This window comes from Penicillium solitum, assembly GCF_028829755.1.
Source record: "Penicillium solitum strain IBT 25940 chromosome Unknown utg000001l_segment0_segment0, whole genome shotgun sequence".
NCBI classification, from domain to species: Eukaryota; Fungi; Ascomycota; class Eurotiomycetes; order Eurotiales; family Aspergillaceae; genus Penicillium; species Penicillium solitum.
The window spans coordinates 1,322,361-1,338,142 of NW_027072121.1; the positions used below are offsets into that span (position 1 = coordinate 1,322,361).

The 15,782-nt window shown below is 47.6% G+C and overlaps 4 protein-coding genes across 4 annotated transcripts; 2 read left to right on the forward strand and 2 right to left on the reverse strand.

The window, feature by feature from the left end:
* Nucleotides 1-19: 19 nt before the first annotated feature.
* N7455_000531 (TLD domain-containing protein) lies at nt 20-2,078 on the forward strand (the record flags this gene model as incomplete). Its single annotated transcript, XM_040952463.2, has 2 exons — nt 20-62; nt 205-2,078. 2 exons carry the CDS (start codon nt 20-22, stop codon nt 2,076-2,078), a joined length of 1,917 nt encoding a protein of 638 aa, XP_040817361.2.
* A 597-nt stretch (nt 2,079-2,675) lies between these two features.
* N7455_000532 (uncharacterized protein) lies at nt 2,676-5,021 on the reverse strand (the record flags this gene model as incomplete). Its single annotated transcript, XM_040952295.2, has 2 exons — nt 2,676-4,722; nt 4,783-5,021. 2 exons carry the CDS (start codon nt 5,019-5,021, stop codon nt 2,676-2,678), a joined length of 2,286 nt encoding a protein of 761 aa, XP_040817393.2.
* Nucleotides 5,022-5,240: 219 nt separating this feature from the next.
* N7455_000533 (alpha/beta hydrolase) lies at nt 5,241-6,825 on the forward strand (the record flags this gene model as incomplete). The annotated part of the gene is made up of 5 exons (XM_040952111.2): nt 5,241-5,350; nt 5,403-5,476; nt 5,538-5,738; nt 5,796-6,605; nt 6,661-6,825. The coding sequence occupies 5 exons, from the start codon at nt 5,241-5,243 to the stop codon at nt 6,723-6,725; spliced, it is 1,260 nt and encodes a 419-aa protein (XP_040817431.2). The 3' UTR covers nt 6,726-6,825.
* A 4,940-nt stretch (nt 6,826-11,765) lies between these two features.
* Nucleotides 11,766-13,211, reverse strand: N7455_000534 (asparaginase; the record flags this gene model as incomplete). The annotated part of the gene is made up of 6 exons (XM_065603822.1): nt 11,766-11,928; nt 11,985-12,134; nt 12,189-12,237; nt 12,293-12,668; nt 12,728-13,025; nt 13,159-13,211. 6 exons carry the CDS (start codon nt 13,209-13,211, stop codon nt 11,766-11,768), a joined length of 1,089 nt encoding a protein of 362 aa, XP_065462313.1.
* Nucleotides 13,212-15,782: the final 2,571 nt, after the last annotated feature.

Below are 15,782 nucleotides of genomic sequence, written 5' to 3' on the forward strand. Positions count from 1 at the left end.
CCCGCATCAACCATCAACAATGGGTGTAGCCCAGTCCAATGAGCTTAGTGCATCATCCCCAGGTGAGTTCTATCTGTTACATTCATGGTTGGGTCCGGGGGATACATGAAGGTGCTACTCTCTTGGTCGGCTGTAATTGTCAACAACAGGGAATCCCTCTCCGTCTCATCAATGACAGTTGTATCTAACCATATCCGTAAATAGAGGAGTTGAGCTCCGTGCTCGCTGAGCGTTTCGCCACAAAATGCTTTACGCCATTAGAGCTCACGCATTTCAAAGACAACTTCTTCTCTCGGGCCTTAGAGCAGGGAGGCCTGCGGTACTGGAATGAGAAAGTCCTCTCAGACTTCTTGGGTATCCCAGATGGTATCTATACCTCTTCCCAGGAACAGCCGCTAGACGCAGGGCCGGTGATCTTCCGCATGGTCTCTTATCTGGGAGCCTTTCCATTCCAAAACACGCTCGCACCCAGTGTGTTGACCTTCGAGGCCATGGTCAAGGTGGTTGTGCTCTTGACTGAGCGTTATGGGAAAGCGCTGAAGCGGGGTCACAAAGATCGAATCAAGTTACTCTTTGGTAGTCTAGCTGACGTGGGGAGGAAGATTCCCGCCGAGTCTAGTGGAGAATGCACAACCGAGGATTCCGAAGCTTCGGCTGAGCGTTCCCATGCCCTGGGGTTCTCTATAGACGCACCGGCCAACGATGAGTACGATGAAGATGAGGATGACGATCTTGCCCTTGCAGCACTGGAGTCTCTTGACGCGATTGAAGTGTTCAAACACGATCACCGCGTTGACAAAACCGTTTACGAGACACGGATTTCTATCGATACATTCCGCCGGCTGCTTATGCTATTGCTTGTCATTGCACCACTGAAGCCATTGGAGTCTTTGAAGGTATACACATCTGGACTGGATGTTCAGCGGATGGAATCGCTCAAGAAAGAAGCAGACAGTATCATTGCTGCCTTTTCACCGGAAGAGAGCGATGGTGGGATATCTTACAAGGCTTTTGCCCGAACGATATCACTGTCTTTGCCATATCTGTTCGATCCGCTGACTGCTCTTTTCGAGCACATGCTTTTCAGCAAGAATTTGGATCTCTCTCAACGCCGCCACAAGGGTCAAGCTACGGAGATCGAACAGGAGGAGAACGAGGAGAACGAAGAACCCCCCTCACCACCGGCTGCGCTTACACTTCCGGGAAGCTTTGAGTCGGCCATATTAAACCCAACACTTACCTCGCATCTTTCATTCTTCCTCCCGTCCACATCACCTGATATCAATATCCTCCGAAGCAGCGTCAAGCTACATCCCGTCTTCTCCACAAGCGCCCACGGATCTTCCTTAACATCTTTCTCCCACCACGTTCTTACCTGGCAAACTGCCACCCTACTCCTCCTGCAAGGATCTCCAGCAGACTCAACCAGCGAAGAATTGATAACACTCGGCGCCTACATTCCCCAAACGTGGAAAAACTCCATATCGACCTCGAGCTCATCTTCAAAAACATCCGACCTCCTCCCCTGCCTCTTCCAACTATCCCCAAAGCACATCCTCCTCCCAGGCAACCCCTCCCCATCCGCAAAGAAGCCCAACACCCCAATCGCTTATTTCTCACCCAACACCGGCATCGCAGTCGGCTGCCGAATCCCCGCCCCGTCCCGCACACAGCAAAACCACCCGACCCCGCACGGAGCAGGCAGTCTCATCATCGACGCGAACATAGAGACAGCCGAGTTCCACGCCGAACCCGTCGGACACGACGGCGTCTTCTTACCCGCTGCCAATACATCCCCCGAAGACCCACCCACAAAGATCAAGCTTGATATATACACCCTGGAGATTTGGGGTATCGTCCCAGATCCGGAGTCGTCGTCGTTCTCCGCGGACCCAAGATCAAGTCCGGTGGAGATCCAGCGTGCGAAGTGGGAATTCGAGGCACGGGAGGCCGAGCGTCGTCGTAATATCAATATCAAAGCTGGGGCTGGGGATTCGGCGAAAGAGAGTGCGAGGTGGCTTTTGGAGACGGCTGGTATTATTGGGGATGAGGCGAGATATGCTGGTGGGAGGGGTTAAGGGGTTGGTTTGTTGCCTGTTTACTGAGCAAGCCTTTGTTTGAATGTGTTACGGTATGGGATCTGCGACCTGGTGTCATCGGTGTCGAGATTGGAGTGAGGGTTTCCGTAAACCTATATTAATTACCTGTCCAACAGGCCTGAAATTTTTGGGCCACTCAAAGCTTACGGCATTTCCAGCGGCATCCTTCTTACAATCCTGTTGCCGCCTTTTAAACATACGTGTAGTCGGGGCATTGTATTACTTCCGCAAAAAGCGGGAGTTGGAGATAACAACCAGTGCATCTCCAAACGCAAGGGCTTCAACATTCGATTATCATAGATCTAAAAACTGGCTCAAGTAGAGCCGTATATATTGTACAAACATCAACCCAGAGGCATCCTCGAGGTTCGAAGTTCCATATAAACCCGATGGGTTTCACAGGGACTGCCGTTGCCGCCGGGCCCTTTCGTTCTCAACCACATAATGTCAGTGGTTGGCAGATCGATACTATATCCATAGTTACTCGATCTTTCTGGCAGGCTACGTGTGGTTTCGAATAACCACCAATGTAAGGATCCACATCTTTAGACTGCTCTAGAAGTATACAACTTATGATCATGCCTTCAACGGCGGTAGTCCGCTCGGCGCGTCATAGAAATCCTTGAGGTCTTCTTCATCCTCTTCGAATTCGAAAGCAGAATTCTCCGCTTCGGATTCGTCACCAGCCAGCTGAACACGGGAAAGACGACTGCGGGTTCCGGAACCGACATTTCCCGAAGAAGCAGGTGTCCCGTCGCCCTCGAGAGATTCTGACGCCGCCTCACGGGGCAGACGCATGGCCAGGTAGCCATCTGGTGCACGTTCGGCGCGGTCCATGATATCATTCATATATTTGCGCACCTCGTCGGCTGGCTTGACGACGCGGGCTAGAGGCTCGAGGATTTTGGCATTGGGCGCATGGATGCGGAACGTGACTGGTTGCCAGTATTCTTTAAGATTCGCCTCATTGACAGGGGTCCCTGGGAGGCCGGGGGTGGAGAGACCTGTTTGGTCGACGGGTTCCTGCTTTTGCGGTGTCTCCGTTGTAGGCGTCCCAGGTTGGTTCGGGGCTGGGGTATCGGTTGGCAGTTTGCCCTTCTCGGTTTTGACTTTCGGTTCAGCCTTCTTAGTTTTAGATGCTCCCTTGCCTTTGCTTTTAGAGTTCGCAGCTTCTGTGGCAGTTTCAAGAGGGAATGGTGTGTTTGGAGCAACCTTGCGCACTACCAAAAACGAGGCGATGACCGTATTCTCGGCTGGGAGCCATTCCAGAATGGTGTACTCAGGAAAAAGGTAGCGGTCACCCGAGCCGGCATGACCCGAGGTACTGCTTCCATATGGAGTTAAAGGAGATGTGAATTCAAACACCACAGACTTGTAGTTTACTGGTGGAGATCCAAGTGGGGAGACGTAAGGAATTGGAGGTGGGCGGGGGAACGGAACAGGAGAACCATATTGGGGTGGTCGAGACTGAAGTGGAGGTTGTGACCCATAAGCAGGTTGTTGGTGGGGGGCATATGGTAGTCCCGGTCGTGCTCCTGGCTGTTGAGCGCTGGCTGGTGGTGTCGGGTTGATCACAGGGGCCTGGTGTTGAGAAGTAGAAGCAGGGGCTGGGGTGATTGCAGCACCAGGCGTCGCTGATTGGCTTGGTACAACTGGGCGCCCTGCTTCGGACGGCGCAGGCTGGGAGCCCTTCTGCTCTGTGGCCGATTGCTCTTCCTTGATGGCGCCCGATCCAGTGGCACTCTGAGGAGGTTCAGGAGCCTGGCTCGGTGGGGCCTGCGCAGGCGTCTGAGGCTGCGCCTCAGTCTTCACAGGTGGCTGCTTGGAACCTTTGGATGGGGTCTGTGACGTTTGTGGGGATTTCTCCGATACTGACTTCGTCCCACCATCTTGTTGTTTCTGGGTCTGAGGTTGTGGCGTAGGGGTTGACTGTTGTGTAATCGGTTGTGCTGTTGAAGATTGCTGCCGTTGTTCTTGCTGCTCTCTTGATTTGATGATTGCATTGAGTTCGTCGATGTGTGCTTGGAAAGCCCGGAGCTGCTCCTGGGATGCTTGGCTTGAGGCAACAACACGCATCAAGGCCTTCAGTTCAGGGTCTGCAGCTGCCCTTGTAGCCAGCATTTGAATCACAGGATCTGGGCTGGGCTTCGCTGGCTGGCCCTTTTGCCCTTGTGGAGGCTTTTGTCCTCCTTGGGGAGAAGGCGCATTGCCTTGATTCGGGCCACGAGCTTGTTGGGAGGGAGGGTGGCTGCCTGTATACCCAGGGCGACCGGGAGGAGCGGGAGAGTATTGCGCAGGTCGTTGTTGATTGGATGGGGTGGGATACGGTCGGTATTGTTGGAAGTTATTAGGGTGGCCATAGTGAACCATCGGTCGTTGTGGGGGTGCGTATTGGAGTGCCGGTGGCGCACTGGGATCTTTGACAATGTAAATCATGGCATCGAAGAAATGGGGACCGATGGTGACATCGCAAGGCCCAACTTTTGCCATAGTGTCCTTCGATGGGTTGTTCTTCTCGATCTGTTCGCGCTTCGTCTTCTTCGGCTTTGTGTAGTATCGAACAAGGATGCCATCGCTTAGCCACTTTTTCTTCGATCGTTCGAGTGAAGCGAGGAGAACTGCACTGTTGAGATAAGAGTATGTCAGTCATGCAACACCATTGGGGGCGGCCGCGATGGCAAACCTTTCGGCGATTGACTGGTACTCATTGTCCGACAAGGAGAGTGGTTGTCGCATGCGGACAATAGGCAAGGGATCTCCATCCTTGACCTTTGTTGGTAGAGGAGCGTCAACTACTTCGGGTGTTGGAGCGCGAGGAGTTGGCGCCTTTTTCTTGTGAGATTGCGGCGTGGCTTCAGAGACACGTCTTTTGGCTGCAGATTCGCGGCGGTCGCGCGCCGGAAGTTTGCGCTTTTCGGCCATGGTGGATTCAATGAGATAATCACGATATCCACGATGGAAGTATAAGAAACATTCTATAGCGAGATGTTGGAGGGGGATGGGGAGAGGGTGGAAGGGAGAAATGTGAGAGACGCGATAACGCGCCGCTTATCAGCGCCATCTCTTCCAAGATTGTCCGCTCACCTCCGTCCCTGGGGCCATGCGGCTGTCAACAGACATCATCTCAACCCTGAATGCATAATGGTTGAGCTTAAACCTATTTTCAAGAAGGCCTACTGGTCTCTTGCAGCCGGTGGACTGCTCTATGTGCTTTGTCTCCTCTCCTTGACCTTCCCGGAGGTCCAACGTTTGTATGTATCTAGTCCCTGGACCTATGCTCACGAGCTAACGTAGATAACACAGTGTTCTTTATGCCAACAAGATCAATCCCAGTCTGTGGCAGGATGTCAACCAAGTTGAGCAATTTGGATTTTTGAGTATGGCATTTCTGTCCCGGTGAACGCCAACGGAAGTATGTGTGCTGACGGATCACCACAGGAACTCAAGTTCAACCGTTTCATTTGGTGACACCAGACAATGAAACCATTTACGGCTGGCACTTGATGCCCTTGCATCTTTGCCTTGAACACGAGAAAGAGTTAATGGAGAATCCTTCTACGGGCCCGGCCGAAGATTACACGAAGACAGTTGCCCACAAGCTTCTCGCCAATGACCCCAATGCACGAGTCGTCGTAAGCTGTAGGTGATAGACAACCTGCATTCACACTGTATGAAGCTGACATTTGAGCAATCAAGTCCACGGAAATGCGGCGCACTTGGGTTCTGCTCAACGCCCTGCCACCTACAACTCGATGCTAAGCCTGTCTACCCCGTCAAACCCAGTGCACGTCTTTGCAATTGACTATCGTGGATTTGGTGTTAGCACTGGAGCTCCCACAGAGGAAGGGCTTATCACAGATGGCGTCTCCCTCATTAACTTTCTTACCGCAGGGCCATTAAAGGTTCCCACTTCTCGCATCGTCATCGTGGGCCAAAGTCTTGGAACTGCAGTCACAACCGCAGTGGCAGAGCGCTTTGCATTCGGATCATCTGACCTAGCAGCTATCCAACCAGCCATCAAGAACGCCGAGCCATTTGCCGGCGTGATCCTACTGGCGTCCTTCAGCAGCCTAGCCAATCTCATCGAATCCTACAGCTTCAAGGGCCTCACCCCACCTATGCTATCTCCCATCATGGGATATCCTCGGTCTCAGAAGTGGTTGTTGAGCCACATTGTGGACCACTGGGACACGGCTGGGAGACTGGCGCGTCTTACCGGTGTGAATACTACTTCCGTGAAGGCTGTAGATATGGACTACACCGATAAAAGCCTTGACCTCACGATAGTTCACGCTTTTGACGATGCGGAAATTCCCTGGTACGAAGGACGCCGCGTTTGGGAGGCTGCCACGGGCAGACACATCAAGGGTGCTCCCGGCGCTATGACGTATCACAAAGCGGAGGACGGCAACCCTAGTGAGGTCAAGATCTGGAAGAATGAGATCAACAATCAAGATGGCACTGAGATTGTGAAGACAGTGAGATGGGAACGGATTCGATATGGCGGTATGTTGAAGCAAGGCCCTCTATGAATTTCACAGACTGACTAGTAATCATGTAGGTCACAATCGCATTGCGTCGGGCTCAGTGGCTGGTCTTGCTGTTATGAGGGCCTTTGAGCAGTAACTGCATCAATGGTATATGTATGTACATAGAAAAAGCCCAGGAAAATATACGGTAGTAGCTCTATGTATCAATAATGAAAGAAATGATACGTCAGTGACCGGATTTAACTTCCTGGATGTATTTCTATCTAGCTACAAACAGACAGACTTGTGATAAAACAACACGCCCGGAGTACTTAGTCAAAACGACATATTCTTCTTATAGAATTAAAAAAGAATAAAACAAAAAAATATAGAGGACGACGGCTGCATGGAATGCCCGCGAACGGATTGATAAAGGAAGCTTGATCTTAATGAAGATATCAAGATGTCAAGAAAGGCCAAACCGCCATTTCATGATTTGAGGGTAAAAGAAAGGAAACATGAGTGGATCTGACATTCACACTTGAGCTCTTTCCACATTGGGCATTAGTTAGCAGGTTCCAAGGTTGTATATCCAAGATATGAATGCTTACCAGTAGTCAGTATAAAAAACTGCTCCAAACTGTTTCATTTGCTTCATGAAAATAGGTTAACACTTAGTCAAAGTTCTCTGGCTGTTTTCCTTCAATGCCTATATATATATATGTGGTTATATATATATTTGGTTGTTCTTTGCCCGGCCTCTCTTACTCTCTTAATGGGTACAACTCTCAAACTACATAACTATAATAAATATCTCGTTTGCTTCAGACAAGTTCTAAGTCCAAATTTCCCTATTTCCGTGGACAATTCAAAATTAAATAATATAGTATGTAGTATGAGTTATTGATATTTCCAGGTTACCTCATGTCAAGAGCCTTTTTTCCGGATAAACGATCCAACCCGTATAGATAGTCCGAAATTTGGGGTATAAAAAGCCCCACTAGTAGATCGCAAGCCCACCTTTTCTTTCTTTCCTTTCTTCCCCAGTCTCATTGAAATGTAGTATCTAATAGAGGGATCGAGAGCTTTTGACTTTTAACACCAATTTTTGTCTCTCGTGGCTTGGGTCGCAAGGGCTGTCCCGCTGGGCTTACACTACCCCCAGGTGGCTTGAGCTGCACTGTGCCATTGGGCTTACACTGACCCCAAACGGCGCGACCACCTTTCATCAACTGTTCGGCTTGTCCGGGCGCTTGGAGAAGAGTTGTTTATACTGTCGTTTCATTCTTACTGGCTACCAAGACTTCAATTCTTCCACATTACCAATGTATCCCTGCCCTCTTCCCCTCGCCTTGTTTTTTCTTCTTTTTCCTTCTTCCACTGGCACTTTCTTTCCTCTTCTCTTATTTTCAACTCTTCTCTTCTTCCCATCTTTCCCCCCCTTACCGATTCACTCGCAAACAGCTAATTATTCTCTACCACAGATACCCGACACCAATCTTCCAATGCCCTACATCGGCACCCCTCCACGCTTGTTATGCGAGGCGGATTTTAACCACGCGATGTCTCCGACATAGGGCCAACTGGCAGGCTCGTGCGGCGGTCCGGACCCATGTTGATAATTTGGTTTGATATTGATACTGACGAAACAAATATAGGCGATGACCCTGTACGCACTTGCTGGAACTAACACAAGCACCGCTTTTGTAAGTATACCAGCTCCCTTTTGTTGCCTATTGACCTAAAACATTTCCTACAAACCGGTATTCCCATCCGTGGTAGACGATTGGTTCTACTGTTATAACCTCGAAACTGAATCCTCGGCTTCCTTTCAGTTTCCCATCAGTTTCCTATCATTCCCGATCTCACTCACTCTGAGGCTATCAATGTACCTGCCACCCTACAGCCATCCATGCTACAAAAGTCGCTGTGAATATCTTCAGTTCTCCTTCACTTCTGCTCAACATGTGCTATCCATTGACCAGCAGTTGCTACCGGAGAGCTCGTGGTCGCTGTTCGTACCCTCTAAGGCCACTAATGGGTACCCTAGGCCTGGAGTCATGGATTTCAGATCCAAAATATTGACAATCCCTATCGTTCCTAACTTCCGAATCTCTACCTATAAGGAGTTACTAGAAATAACTAATGAATAGCAAATATAATCCAATCTAGACTGATTCCTTATAACCTCGTAGAACCGGTAGGCTATAGCAACCGAGAATGTAGAACTATATTGACTAAGACCAGAACAAAATATACTATTAGGATTGGATTCCGAAATCTATATATAACGTGCTAAACACATGTAACGTACTAGGTAAACATATCTACGCCGATCTTCTAGCGGAATAGAGTCAATAGACCGACGTTAGGCAACTCTTAAATTCTCCGTCCAATACCATAATCGAATAGTCGAACACTATGGTAATACATGTATATATTGCGATCATGGTATTAAATACCTATCCCCCGTGAAAGTTACTAGAAATATGTGTTTGTTTGCTAATTTGAAGTTATATAATAGGCTGGACAGAACTTTGGAATTCCACCTTTCTAATTCACTTCTTCCATTTTCCCTCTTCCCTTCTATTTCCTTTTTATTTCACTTCAGTTTCCTTTAACTCTATTGAAATTCGGGAAATCTCTTATATAATTAGAACTCATCTTCGAACCTTGCCTTACCTGGAAATTTCTTCGACCTCCTTATATAAGGCGACAGACAGGGCTTAAACGAACACCAGAGAAACTGCCCTGATCCGAGCTTGGATATCACCTGGTTCAAACTGAGAAGGATGCCTTGTCCCAGCTGCGGCAAAGAATTCAAACCAAGAAATTTCGCACACAGATGCAAATGCGTACAAGTGAGGTGCCGCCACTACATTGAAAAATTCTGGCGATATTGATGGCGTTGCCATCGCACCAACTGGCCGGTGAGTGTACAGCTGGACCTGTCGAATTTCTGATATTGATCTCACCTAACAATGTATCTGTAGACGATGCTATTATTTGCAGCTGCTGAGAGTTATACGGTACCCCGATAGTAAGTATATCGATGTCCTCTTGTGCTGCATTTATCGTCTAACCTGATGACAGTGACCAAGGCTAATGTTGCATTTAGAACCTGTTATTGAAACATCAAATCCAAGACCTACGTATCGATATTCAACGTTGATGGGAAGAGGTGGACAGGAGCGACTGTTGGCATTACCCTCGTCCCTTCCAAACGCAGTCCGACAAATGCTGGAGGAATGCCTGATACTGGTATCAAACTCTGAAAGAGTGGTGTTGGATGCCTGGATGCCTAAGATATCACATGTAAGATAGAACCCAGATAGTTTGCCTGCTCTCTCGTCCTCTCTTTCTTCTCTTCGTCCACAACAATACATACAGTACATTATCTATTGATTTACAAGAGTTGTATTAAGTGGTTATGCAATTTGTATCCGGTAAATGTTCAAAGGTATGGATGATTTGGGAATACGATCACCCACCCGAAGTGTCCCAAAATTCGATGCGAGGATTGCAATGCTCTGGACTTGAGAGGTGTGGCTTGGGAGTTGGAACTATATGATTGAAGAAACTAATCAAGGCAATAGGAACGGCCAGTTTCAAAGGTCGGACAAACCCATGGGCGTGGAAACAAGTGGCTTTCAGTTCAACTTCACAAAAACAAACACCACCTGCCAATTCTTATTTCAACTTTAGTGCATTATGATCTTACTTTCCATCTTACTTTCCATCTTGCCACTCCCCCCCCCCCCAAACGTGGGATCAACTGCGCCCTTCCGTCTGGTCAACGGCAAACAAACATGGTATTAGTTGACGTATCGCCCATCGTCTGTCAATTGTTTTCGTTCTCACTTCTCTCATCTTAACTTCACTTCCTCAACTTAATTTCTTCTCTTCAACCCTCTGCATTTCATCCACGTTTCTTATATCTAGACTTGACTTCACCTTATGTGACGATGCCATATGCTCCGAGACTCTTGTCCATACGGGCATCCAAGCCACGAGACGGATTCGGCGCGGATGACACACTAAGACCATTCATTTACCGTGACAAACAGCACGCGCATGTCAGTGTCAATCCTAATCCCTTTCTGTTTTCCAACGCACGCCTGATCCCGTCTGCAACCGTTGACCAACACTTTCCTCGTGGTTGGAAGACGATACTCTCCAGACTATCTACGGAATTGTCTGGGTCAAAAACGTGCAGTTTCAGAGTTGAACGTACATTAAGATCATCCTCAAGCCTGATATATCTGGAGTGTATGCTGGTACTTTAGCTAGGATTTTCACTTTCCTTCACTGCAATTTTCCTTTTACTTCAGAACATCTGTTTTCTTCCATCTCTTTCGTCTCTCTTCTTCTTTTCTCGAACCCCATCTTACGGAAACGGCTACCTCAGCATAATCTCATACCTGAGGATTACACAGACCACCTTGTGTGAGGCTGATTAGGGTCATGGTATATGGCTTGGACATCAATTTACGGCGCCTTTCCCGACATAACTACCAGACCCGTATGCTGTCGGTTCTCTCCAATTTCTTCTCGCATGCGCACCATCCCCCGCTATTATTTTCGCTAGGCTGGATCCTCAATTCTCCACTATACAAGAGACATGGTTAATTGAAGGAGCGATGGACGTTACAGCAGAAGTGATCCAGATATATCAATAATCATATATTTTGTTCTTGCTTTGCGAATGATTCGAATCTGCCAGTGGACATGATTTCTCTGTCATGGTAGTAGATTAAATATCTGGTTTCCTCCTGATCTTTTTGGAGTTCATTACCCTCTTGTACGAGAGCTCCTGGATTTTGCCAGACTTCAAATTCTTCATGGCGGCGTGGAAGAAGGCATGGGCGCCCCCCCGGATCTATCACACAATGTAATACATTGTGCTCTTTCATGATCTCACCTGCTAGCTTGTAGACTTGCACACGGACAGTACGAAAATTGGAAGGCCCACTCTTGTCTGAATCTGACGGCTTAAGCAAATGTTTTGGAATTGACACTAAATAATGTAATATATCCGACATCTCAGGGCCATGCCACCTCTGCGTCTTCGCGAATCTAAGGAATCAAGGCTAACTGAGAAGTAGCTATCTAGGAATGACGACACATCCTTTGCATTCTCCGTCCCAAAACCAACATCCCATTCGTCTAGGTGTTAGAGTTGTCCACCGTCTGCATCTTAGACACTTGTGGCGTTGTAGTAGGTCGTAGCAGAGTTGAAGACAGCTTTCCGAATTTCGCCCTCGAAAATCCTGCGAATCTCAGTAAACTCGAAGCCCGATGCAAGAGCCAACTGGAGCTGAATCCGGGACTGCTCGCCATGCAAGAAGCCAGAACTAATACTATATATCGTGTCAGTCAGGATGCCAATGTGGAAGGTTGGAAATTGTCGACTTACATATTCCCAGGCTCGGGGCTGGGAACCACTGCGCCAAAGAATGGGCGGAGCGATGCAACAGTCACAACGCCTTTTCCATGGAGATCCTCGGCGGCTTGCGTAGCGGCTGTGCTCAGGCCGCCGGGACCGACGCCCATGATAACAATGCCCCTACAGATACATATGTTAGTGCTTGCATGGCAAAGGGTCGTGGTTAAAACCTACTTAGCACCATCTGCAGCAGCGGCATATAGTAGATTCGCGTCGAAGCCCTCTGTTTAATATCTGTTAACCAAGACCACGGAGGCTTTGGGGCGTTTTTCACTTACGGTGACCATAAAGAACCACGACCTTGGGAAGAGGGTGGGTGAGATTGAACGGATTAAAGTAGTGGCGAGCTTTTGGTAAAGATGCACCGTAAAAGAAGTACGGCTGCCCGGCAATCACCTGGGCGATGTACCCTTGGTCTGTGGCTAAGAATGTCGAGACGGTGTTGCCGTTAGTCTTTGTTCCATAGAAAGCAGACACCAAATGGTCGTTGAACGCAATCAAAGCTCCTCGGTCACGCGACTCCGGGTGAATAGCAGTTCTGACTGCGTCGTAAAAGTTACGTGGCCCGTCGGGTGACATTGCAGAGTTTGGTCGCATAGACCCTGTAGCGACAAAAGGCTTGGAGCAGTTCAAGGTGAGATCAACGCCAAATGCCTATATTGAATCAGCTGATGCCGTAATCTCGAACGGGATGTGATCGAGGGTAAACGTACCGTTTCAGCGAGCGTGTTGGTGCCATGAATCATGACAGCGCCAACGACATCCGAGTCGGGGGTACAGAGTCGCTGTTGAGCGTCCATTGAAATGTTCAGAAATCTGTCCGAGTCGGCATTAGCACTGCCAGTGCCACTTATGTTTCGGACGGCGAATTGAGCAATGTCGAGGACTTCATGGACGCTATCGATAAGTGTTTCTGGGGTCAATCCCCCAGAGCCACCACCATAGTCGATTGTGTCTAATCTTCCATGCGTAGATCCTGATAGAATCGTTCCATCCCCGGTGTTATAAAGCCTAGGATCGGAATTAGAGATTTTGCACGGGAAGATGTTCTTGTGCTACTTGCATGATTCTTGGCAAGGATGCGTTCTTGTAGATCCAAGTCAAATTGGTATTGGGATCCTTCCATTGTTTGATATCAAGTGACGACGCCAAAGCAATTTGGGCGAGAAGTGTCGTGGTTACAAGAGTGCCGAACATGATGAAAGATCCAATGATGTCCTTTGCAGACAGCAAGATACAACAATGATAAAACCACAATGATTAGTTCCAACAGCTATTTTATATGTTTTCGTGTCCCAGTGCCTGCTTGGTAACTCCACAAATTATGTAACAAGAATCATACCTACAGCTATCTATCTCATTTACCATTGAACATCGGTTCCTCATGAAAGATAAGGAGCACACTATCGAGGACTCGTAAAGAGGCTCGTGGCTTGCTTTCCGAGAGTAGTGCATAGCCGAGCCACCTTGAACTGTATGGACGGAATTAAACCATGCTTATCATTTACTATCTTTTGAGTTAGTTATACACAAAGCGATTCATTACGTATTATGGAGTAGATGGAATGGTAGTTTATACTACGAATAACAACCCAAAGGTCAAACCAAACCACAAGACAAACAGATATCTACCAGTGGAACAAATTCATGAATTGAGTACGATAGACCAAAGCAGCAGTGTGCAATGAAAGGTATACTCAACTAGTTCTAGTAGCTTTAACCTCATCAGCATGGATTTGCAACACTAGTCTAACTACCACAGAGTGACTAAGGCGCTGGGGTTCCCTTTCGAAATCCTTGAGTGAAATGAAATCGACCTTGTGCAGTATTGAGAGTTATGGTCATCAATAGCCTACCCTTATCTTTGGAGTAACTTATTTTTTTAATCTCTCCAATTTGGGGTCCTCAAAACATAGCATCCGGCACTTTGGCTTCTCCAATGCTAGTACCTGGTGGGGCCAGCCAACGATGGACTCTCGGTACTTAGAATGTCGAATGTTTAAAGAATACAAAATGCTGCATATTGGGCCCGATCGATTTCTAACTTCTATTCTCAAGACCTGCAGAGCAAAATCAATAAATCCCACTCCTTGTGTGCTTGTATTGGACCTAGAGTGATAACCAGCCGCAATAATAAAAAAGGATAGATTATGGCTGGAGTGAGAACCCATGGTTGTGGAAAATAAAATCGGCCGAACTATAGTTTGCTATCGAAAGTCTGTCTTCAAAAAGGGTCAGCTTTGCCTTTTCCCCAGAAATCAACCCCAAAATGTTTCACAATTCACGGAGTTAGCGGAGTTGCTGACAATCGGCCGATGCCAAGGTAATCTATATTCCGCAGCGGAGACAGATTTGGGGAATGGGAAATCCTGTAATGGTTTGCCAAGAACGTACATCATATAGCTATGGGTGTTCCATATATTAAATCCTATCAACCCGGAAGCACATGCCTAGAAAGACCCATAATGCTCAATGCAGAAGTCATGGTTCCCTTACGGGATAAAATATAGTTATATCCTGTATCTTATGAAATTCACACACCATTTATACATCCAGATAGCCTGGCAAGGTGGAACTGGTGATTGAATTGTACAGCTCATTTATGGCATCGTGTGTGCTAGTTGAATGGACACAGTAAGAGGCAGCACAACAGTATCAGCATGGGTATCAAGGATGGAAAGTCCCCATGGCACTCCTCCCACACAAACACTTCATGTAAATGGAGTTTGCCAACTACCTCATAGGTAGCCATCATGTGCAAACAATATGACCGGCAAGTCCCTATTGGGGCTGCAGCTAGCTATATTAATGGAACCTCATCCCCCTCCATATTACACCAGTCGTTCGGAGTGGCCACTCGCGCCACCCTTCACTTTGTAGTGGATTCAAATTTACTTATCCTTCTATTTCATATACCACCGATCAAAACTTTAAATAAAACGGTACTTTTTATATATGGCCGATTATAACCGTTACGTGCCATGGTGTCAACTGGCAGGTTCGAGCTAAGGTTCTATATCTAATATCTGGCATCATGTCGAGAATTCTCAATTGAAACTAACAATGTATATGTAGGCTATGGCCGTGTTATAGATATCGAAATTATCTTAAGTGAAAATTTCGTACTTATATATTTCCAGCAATATTCAAAGTCGACCTTTTCTCTTCTTTATTTTCTCTCACCATATCACACCTACATTTATGAACCTTTAGTTTACAGCTATAGCTGCCAATATCATGCCATATCTGGGAGTTACCCCAACCTCCTTGTGCGAGGCCGACTATGAGCACATGTGGCTTCGACACAGGGCTAATTAGAGGGCCCGTGCTGAGGTCTGTATATGATGCCTGGCACAAATACATTTATACGTGATTGGCACTAACCAATATTCCTATAGGCGATGGCCCCTACGCACCTCCCGGAAGACATGCCAGTACCATTGGGGTGAGCATGTAGATTCCGTCCTACCTGGAACCCCGAATACACCTCTCCTGCTCATTTCACTTTGGCTTCAGCCTTTCTTGACTTCACTTGACCTATGCGCTCACATTTTCGTATTTCATTCAGAGCTCATCTACACCTAATCTTCAGCGATAGTATTGGTCAGGGCTAAGATTTCATTTACAACCGATCTCTGACAAGACTTCTAAGAGCTCCGTCGTGATGTTGAACGGCAATGGACAGAGGTGAGACTTGGGGCTCAAAACTATATGAATGGAGAAGCTGATCCAAGTGGTAGGTTCGAGCACGTTACGCTGGGGAGACTA